General features: G+C 63.6%; 1 protein-coding gene across 1 annotated transcript; it reads right to left on the bottom strand.

Annotated features, from left to right (window-relative positions):
- Window positions 1–2,885: 2,885 nt before the first annotated feature.
- On the bottom strand, window positions 2,886–7,620 carry AMH (anti-Mullerian hormone). The gene is made up of 5 exons (XM_075723563.1): window positions 6,779–7,620; window positions 5,541–5,719; window positions 4,315–4,438; window positions 3,964–4,150; window positions 2,886–3,789 (listed from the first exon to the last, which is right to left on the bottom strand). The coding sequence occupies exons 1-5, from the start codon at window positions 7,380–7,382 to the stop codon at window positions 2,886–2,888; spliced, it is 1,998 nt and encodes a 665-aa protein (XP_075579678.1). The 5' UTR covers window positions 7,383–7,620.
- Between the last annotated feature and the right edge of the window lie 557 nt (window positions 7,621–8,177).

The following is an 8,177-nucleotide window of genomic DNA, read 5'->3' as shown; positions in this document are numbered from 1 at the left end:
CCTGAGACGGGGCCATGTCCCAGGGTGGGGTGGCCCTGGGACCCCAGGGACATCACACCCGAACAGCCTCGTCCCCTGCTGACGGTGGCCCGTCCCTCTCCCCTTCCAGAGGTGGTCAGCGCCAAGGAGGAGGAGGTCCAAGAAGTGGTGACTGCCCAGCCTGCCCAGCCCGAGAGCAGCATGTTCGAGGACCATGATGGTGACGAGGATGGCGATGATGACGGTGATGATGACAACGATGCTGACAGCAACCTGGTACGGGTCTGGGGTGGGGGGAGAAACAGGGTCCTTGGGCCACTTCCCATGGGGCGGGAGCATCTCATCCCCAGCGGGAGGGATGGAGAGGGGTCCCGGTCCCTTGGGCTGTGTCACCGGTGCCTGGTCCCCTCCGTCCCCCCCAGGCAGAGCCCTGGATCTTCAAGAAGTGGTTTGGCCGCTCAGCACCGGAGGACGGGGACAAAGAGCCCGTGGATGTCCCCGAGGAGTCGCCGGCTGCAGCAGAGGTGAAGAAGAGCCGGGAGAAGAAGCCAGAGAAGAAGGAGGAGAAGGCCCGGGAGGGCCGTGCCACTCAGGCGGAGCGGAGCAGCCGGAGGGAGGCGCGAGCCAAGGACAGGGTGCCGGGGGACAAGCCCAGCAGAGCCCCCCGGGCCCCCCGGGAGCTGGAGCAGCCGCCCCAGAAGAAGCGGGGCCGGGAGGGGAAGGAGAGCCGGCGGGAGCGGGATGAGCCCAGGAAGGAGGGGTGGAAGGGCCGTCCTGGCAGGGCCGAAGGCAGCGGGGAGAGCCCGAAGCGGGACTGGCGGCAGCAGAAGGGCAGGAAGCCCTGGGAGCCAGCGGCCGCCCCGGGGAAGGACGGCACCGCCAGGCCCAGGGAGGGCAAGAGGCGCGACTGAGGCTGGGACGACCGAGGGGCTCGATGACGCTGAATCCAGGGGGGTCCAACCCTGCCACCACCCCCGGCAAGGGCACCCTGCGGCTCCCTGCCTGCTCTCCAGAGACGCGCTGGCGGCATGGGCAGCGTGAGCAGTGTGGGCAGCGTGAGCAGTGTGGGCAGCGTGAGCAGCGCAGGCAGCGCTCCAGGATCTCCGAGCAGCAGCGGAGTAGCCCGGGAGCCTGGCACGAGCCTCACTGGGGACTTTGGGCCCCCCTGGATTAGATGCACAAAGGCAACCTGAAAGGACCAGGGGAAGGAGCTTCTCTTCATCTGGGCTTCGCGCTATTTCTCCATCCCCACCCGAAATCTCTCTTGCAGTTCATTTTCACTTGTGGTCCCCAAGGCATCGGGGCGGCGCAGTGGGCACAGGGATCCCAGCGAACAGAGTTTGTCTCCAGACTGTGTAGCTCTTGAATTCAGTTAATGGTTTTATTTAAAGCGAATCGAGAGAAGTGTGTTCTGGGTTAACGACGCCAGGCTGCTGCCGTCCTCAGAGGGACGTCAGGGCAACGACCACCCTGACCTCGCCGGGCCCCAGTGCATCGCTGCAGGGTGGCGCGAAGCTTGCTGGTAACAAAACAGGGCTGGAGAGCCCGTCACCCCGGGGTCCCTTCGGGCCTTGCCTTCACGGAGTCGCTTTTAGGAATGAAACACAAGTGCAATATCACGCAGCGCTGTAGCAACTACAGGAGACGTTCACAGCCCCAACCCACGGCAGGTTTAAGTATTTGCTAAATCAATAGAGGTTAAAATAAACTATTTTCATTTTTAATAAGGTATTAAATTGAATGTTTTAAAAAAAAACCAAAACAAAAAAAAAAACCAACCAAAAAAAGGTGTTGTCACTGGTTATGTTTGCGTGTTCTCTGTGCCCCCCGTCCCCGGTGCACAGGGGCTCCTGGCTAACCCGGGTCCCCACGCACGCTGGGGACGGGGCCGGTGCGTGCCAGCCTCCGGCCGTGCCCCTGCCAGCCCCATGGGGACGCTGCAAAGCCCAAGGGCTGGTCCAAGCATGGGGGGCTGCAGCCAGGATGAGCCCAGGAGCTGCTTTCTGGGGATTTGGACCCTGCGGCAGCCCCAGTGGCTCTCACTGAGGGTTGGGCTTAGCTGGGAAGACGATCTGGGGGCAGCCGGGCTCTCCACGCTGACGCCGGCGGGGATGCGGAGCAGGTGCTTTGGCAGCCGTTTGCACCCGCTCCTATTAATGGTGTGAGCAGCCCAGGAGGTGTAACAGGATCGCTCCCCTCTCGCAGCCCTCCCTTCCCTCGCCCCCCGGCTCTGGCAGCGTCCTGGGTGCGGGATCAGCGCGGGGCAACGCAGCCGTGACCCGGCAGGGAGCCCCAAGCCGCTGCCAGGGGCTCTCCATGGCCCCTGGCTCACATGGGGACGGATCCCCAGATAAAGGCTGGTCCCTGTGAGGGGATTTTGCCTCTTGTTCTGCTTTCGCAGGTGGAGCCGTGTAGCCGATGGGGGCTTAGTGACGGGCCGTGGGCTGGGAAACAGCCAGAGGATGCTGCGAGTGGCGGCGGGGGGCTTGGAGGAAGCAACAACTGCCCTGCCCAGCCGCTACATGAACAGAAGGCAGGGTTAATAATAATAAGCATGGTCCTGGCCAGATCTGCCGAGCCTTGCCCTCCCACCATGGCTCTGCAGCGCCCGTATCCAGCCCAAACCCTGCTGTGGGGTCAGGGCCATGCTGCAGCACGGCCCCATGGGCACCTCGGGCATCCCCGGCATAGGAGCAGGCGTGGGGAAACGTTGGGCTGCAGAGCAGCCCCCAGGGACCGGCACAGCTACAGACAAACCCAGAACCAGAGCGATGCTAATGAGCCAAACCGTGGGGAAAGGACACGTGGGGAGCTCCCGCCTCGGAAAGAAGCACCAGCTCTCGAGCTGCAAGGGCAAACCAGACTGGGAGCAGGACGAGGGGGAGCAGGGAGGCGGGCGGGAGCCTCTACCGACAGCCACACTCTTCTGCCACCATGTTGGGGAACTTGCGGACCTCCAGCCCCTCCGTGGAGAGGCTGATGATGAGCTGGTCCGAGTAGCGGACGGGCACGCAGCAGGGAGCCCGCTGGAGGGGCGAGCCCCGCTCCTGCATGCCCAGCAGCAGCACTGTGTGCGAGTAGTAGCTGGGGACACGGGTGGAGAGGGGCAGCCTGCAGGGACCCTCGCAGTTGTTGGCTGCGTAGACGGTGGGCATGACGATGAACTTGCGGTCGTGCAGGTCGATGGTCAGCTCCTGCAGGCGGCAGTGGGCCTGGTGCCGCGCGCTGCGGTTCTGCCGCAGCACCTTCCTCCGCTCCTGCCAACGCGCCCGCACCGTCTGCAGCGCCTTCAGCAGCAGCAGCGTGTGCAGCTTCCCGGAGCCGGGCGGCTGCTTGCCATCTTGACTCTCGCCCGGCCCCGGCGGGTAGTAGCAGAAGCTCAGGAGATGCTGGAAAAGCCCCATGTTGGCTTGGAAAGCCGGGATGTCCTTCAGCTCCTGGATCACTGCCTGCAGCTTGCCCATCAGCAGCTGCAGCACGGTCCCCTCTGGCTGCCAGCCCCCCAGGTGCTGCTCCAGCACGGCTCCGCTGTCCTGGGGGAAGAGCAGCACCGACGGCTCCTCCGACTGCACCAGTCGCTCCAGCGCCGCCTCCTCTGACAGGTTGAGCAGCTGGTGAGGGAGGGTCTCCATCACCTGGAAGTCCAGCCAGTGGTGGGAGCTGGGCTGGGTGGGCGGCTCGCTGGAGGGGCTCAGGACCTGGCGGATGAACCGGGTCAGGGCGCCCAGGAACTGGCTGCTGCTGCCGGGCGCCGGGGATGAAGCGTTGGCTTGGCTCGGGGCGGTGGGGGACGGCAGCTCCTCGGGTGGGCTGTGAGGAGAACACAGGGAGGGTCACAGGGACCCCTTGTACCCCGGGGGTCCCGCCAGGCCCTGTCCCACATCCTCCCACCGCAGTCCCACAGCAGAAGGGCTGGGGCTGCCCCTTTCTTCCCTCAGCTCCCAGCCCCTGCGTTTTTCCGTGGCTGCAGTGAGGGCCACGGACCTGAGCTGCGGGTATGGAGCCACGTCCAGCACCCTGCTGGCAGAGAGGTAGGAAGAAGGGGCCAAAGCCACCTCCTCCTCCTGCTGTGCCTTGGCCAGCAGAAGCAGCACGGGGGTCATCCTGGTGAAGCACTTGTCATCCGAGCCAAAAAGGAGCTGCTGGGTCTCCGTGCGGGGTAAGGGGGAACCTGGTGGGGAGAAGAGCAGGTGAGGATGGTGGTCCGGGGTCTCCCACACATCCCCACAGCCCCTCGTTACAGAGGCTTGAGCGGATCCCAAATGTCAGGACTCAGGGGGCACAGACGTCACCGTCGCCCACTGCCGCGGGCTTCCTGTGCCCCTGCGCCCCTACCTCCCGCTCCGCGATGCCTGATGGCCAGGGAAGCCTCGAAGCTGAGCTGCTCGCTGCTGCGGGTGACGGATGCTAGGGCGGCTGCCAGGACGAGGTACTGGGTGTCCCTGGCGAGGCAGAGGCTCTGCACGGAGGCAAAAGACGCGGGAGCCCCGGGGACGTGGGTGAGCCATCGCGGAGGGGGCACCCGAAGGAGCCCCCCGCTGAGGTCCCTGCTGGCTCCGGGTCACTGTGGCAGGGAGCAGCGAAAAGGGAGGGTGGGGACCACCGGGAGCGGAGCAGGCAGGGGGGCTTTGCCACCCAGCCCCAGGCTGCTCCGGGAGCCGCGGGGTGCAGGGAGGCCCACGGGAGCCGCGGGTGGGCAGAGGGCCCCGAGCGAGCCGGGGGGCCCGGGGAAGGGGGGAGCCGGGCCCCCCAGGACGGGCTGGGTCCCCGGCCGCGCCTGTGGCCTTGCCGGGATGGGGGACAGGGTAAGAGCTCCATCTTCAGGCACGGGGGCGAGGGTGCTGGGGGGGGGCAAAGGTGCTGGGGGGAGCAAAGGTGCTGGGAGGGGTGCAAAGGTGCTGGGGGGGGTACAAAAGTGCTGGGGGGGCGAAGGTGCCGGGAGGGGGGCAAAGGTGCTGGGGGGGGTACAAAAGTGCTGTGAGGGCGAAGGTGCTGGGAGGGGGGCAAAGGTGCTGGGAGGGGGGGGCAAAGGTGCTGGGGGGGGACAAAGGTGCTGGGGAGGGGGGCAAAGGTGCTGGGAGGGCAAAGGTGCTGGGGGGGGCAAAGGTGCTGGGGGGGGCAAAGGTGCTGGGGGGGGGCAAAGGTGCTGGGAGGGGGGGCAAAGGTGCTGGGAGGGGGGTTGCAATGGTGCTGGGGGGGGCAAAGGTTCTGAGGGGATGGCAAAGGTGCTGGGAGAGGATGACGAAGGTCCTGGGAGAGGGTGGCAACGGTGCTGGCAGGGGGTGACGAAGGTGCTGGGAGGGGGCAAAGTCAGTGGCGGGGGGGCAAAGGTCCTGGGAGAGGATGGTGAAGGTGCTGGGAGGGGGTGGCTAAGGCACTGGGAGGGGGTGGCGAAGGCCCTGGGAGGGGGCAAAGGCACTGGCGGGGTGGCAAAGGCACTGGGAGAGGATGGTGAAGCCGCTGGGAGGGGGTGGCGAAGGCCCTGGGCCAGCAGAGCCCAGATGCCCCCTCCCACCTTCCCTGCTCACACCCAGGATCAGGCCCCGGCCGCAGCCGCCCACCTGCTCCCGCGCCAACCCCGTGCCGGTGGCCAGCAGCTCCTCTCGGCGCCCGGCGCCCGGCCGCTCTCGGCTGCCCGGGTAGAAGAGCAGCAAGGCGAAGCGCAGCTCTCCCAGCGACCGGCCCACCTCTGCCTGGAACACCAGCTTGAACCACAGCCTCGCCTGGGCTTCCCACTTCACTGGAACGGAGAAGACAGGGGGGTGAATCGCCCCTCCGGCGGCCGCGGGGCTGCCGGGGGGGTGAAGGGTGAGGAAGGGGCTTCGGGGCCAAGCACCAGTCCCGCGCGGTGGCCAGAGCATCTGGGACGGCAGCCGGCAGGGTGGAGGGACACAGCAAATCCCCTTCCCCGTTTTCCGGGAGTGGGTCAGCAGGGCAGACCCTGCAGCCTCAGCGAGCGGGGGGCTGCCTCGCTCCCAGAGCGGCTCTGGCAAATTTCCACGGGCAGATCCCCGTGGAAATCTCTTCTCCCATGGCAGCTCCTCCGCAACTGGGGACGTTGCGGCCGTTGTGTCACAGCCAGCAGCACTGCCCGGGGAAGAGCCGCTTCCCCACTGCCCAGCACTGGCAAATTCAGCTGAAAATCCAAAATCTGAAATCTGGGAGGGGAAGAAGAGACTTCAAGAAGAGAGAAACAACCGTGACCCTCTTGCTATGCGGGAGGCCGGATGAAAACCTCCCTCAAGCACAGCACTTACCATCGAGGCAGGTCAGAGGAATGCGTGTTGCTGGTTTTCGCATAAGGCTGAAGCTACGCAAGCGAGCCCAGGGCTCCTCAGCAACACCGAGCAGGAGATCGGCGTGCGCTGCAGCTGACTGCGAGCAGCCGGGCTCACGCCACAGCAGGACCAGCCAGGTCCGCTCGTCCGACCCCCTCCTCTCTTTTTGCAATCAGAGAGAGTTGGGACAGGGTCCTAACCCGTGTCATTAAGGCAGAAAGTGAGAAACACTCGTCATCTCGAAAGCAGAGCGGAAGCCACTGAGACTGTGGCACCTGGGCGTGAGACAGGCAGGGACAAGGCACCCTATCGCACACAAGCTGTCATCACTACCAAAGCTTCTTAAAAATGTACCCAGAAAGACATTTTACTGTCTTGCTTTGCTAATTTTAAAAGGAACCCAGCCCCACAAATTTAATTCTGTGTTTAAATCTCATTTAGGGCAAGCACACGGCATCGGCTCCCCGAGCCCTGTGCTTGCCCTGCTCCGCGCAGCCTCGGTGCAGGGATTTCACACCAACCTTCCTCCAGATGCAGCACGAGGAAGCGGTCCTGCCCCGGCTCCTGCACATGTGCATGGATGTGCTTCAGGGGATGGAGAGCAGCACCTGCCTCCCCGGCCGGGCAGAGCCCGAAGGTCTCCAGATAGCTTTCGTCCCAGCTGGTGCGTTGTCTCAGCAGCTTGATGAAGCTGCTTTCGTAGTGGGTGAGAACACCCACAACTTCCAGGTGCCTCGGGGTCAGCCCGTCCTGGTCCATTTTCACCCTGCACACGGGCCCTTCCAGCCCCCCGAGCGGCCACGGGTGCAGGCTGGAGCCGAACCAGCCGATGCCCCCCTCCTCAGCCATCCCCTGGAGGCATTTTGCTCCTGGGTCAGCCTTAGAAAAGAGGCGAGTAGCAGCAGTCATCCTTGATCTTGCCGCCGAGCTGGGTCTCACTCTTTCCTGTAAGCTTGCATTTTCTCTCTTTCTCTCCTCTGCTTCAAGTCCCAGCTCCTCCGGCAGGCTCAGCTCCAGCCGGTTAATTGGGGAAATCTTTTCCCCAGCGCTCCCCTTCCTCGGAAGTGCTGCGGAGGGGAGCAACAGCACCAGGCACAGCAAAAGCACCCTAAGAGCAACCTTCATGTTCCCACTTCAGCTACTCCCAACGCAGTCGTTCGAGCCGCTCACACGCATCTCAAAACGCTTGGGCGGAAGGGGAGGACAGCGTCTCCCTTTTAAAAACCGGTGGCCTTGAGTTGACAATGCACAACACACCTCCCTTGAGAAACTCAAAGGCTGTCATGCTAGAGAGGAGGGACGGATGTTTGAAAGAAACTTTTTTGTTCTATTTTTGGGTTTGCATCTAGTATTGGAAACGTAAAAAAATTAAAGCTGTTTCTCTTACTGGTAGGGACGCACGTCCTTGACTTCAGATGTTTTCTAAAGGAGGATGGATGTCTAGACTTGGATCTTCTTGGGGACTGGCACATACTCTTCCCATCAGCAGTGAAACACCAGGAGGGAAGAATTCGCCAGACTAGGAGGGGGATAGAGACAGATAATGGGCAGAAGCTAAGTAAATGCCTGGAAAGCGTTCTCCCCTCTTCGCTGGAAGGCTCCCCCCTCGGCCAGTACCTGACACGCTGCAGGTCAGAGAGGCCGCCCGGCGGGGGCTCTCGACACGGCTCGAGCCCCAGGCTGCTTCAACCTGCGAAGGAGAATCTCATGGGGCGCAGCAGCAGCCTGGTGACTTTGAACACTTGAGAGTTGGCTCAGAAAGGCTCACAACACACCTGTTATAAGGAATTTTCCCTCTATGAGATGCCAATACTCACTGTAACACTTGGGATTACCAATGCCACCTACCTAACCCGCCCCGAAGAAACCTCCCCCCCACCCAAGGTATCTCCTTTTTTTGGCAACGGAGGGCAGGGGGAA

The sequence above is a fragment of the Pelecanus crispus genome, chromosome 20 (assembly GCF_030463565.1).
Source record: "Pelecanus crispus isolate bPelCri1 chromosome 20, bPelCri1.pri, whole genome shotgun sequence".
Lineage (NCBI taxonomy): Eukaryota > Metazoa > Chordata > Aves > Pelecaniformes > Pelecanidae > Pelecanus > Pelecanus crispus.
Note: the sequence above shows the minus strand (reverse complement) of the source record. Positions and strands in the feature narration are given on the sequence as shown.

Excerpts from the sequence above, each read along its gene's own strand:
- AMH (XM_075723563.1), bottom strand. The coding sequence starts at position 7,382 with ATGAAGGTTGCTCTTAGGGTGCTTTTGCTGTGCCTGGTGCTGTTGCTC. Across the intron at positions 4,151-4,314 it reads CAGGCATCGCGGAGCGGGAG|GTTCCCCCTTACCCCGCACG; the intron begins GTAGGGGCGCAG and ends TCTCCCCACCAG. Across the intron at positions 3,790-3,963 it reads GCTCCATACCCGCAGCTCAG|CCCACCCGAGGAGCTGCCGT; the intron begins GTCCGTGGCCCT and ends TTCTCCTCACAG.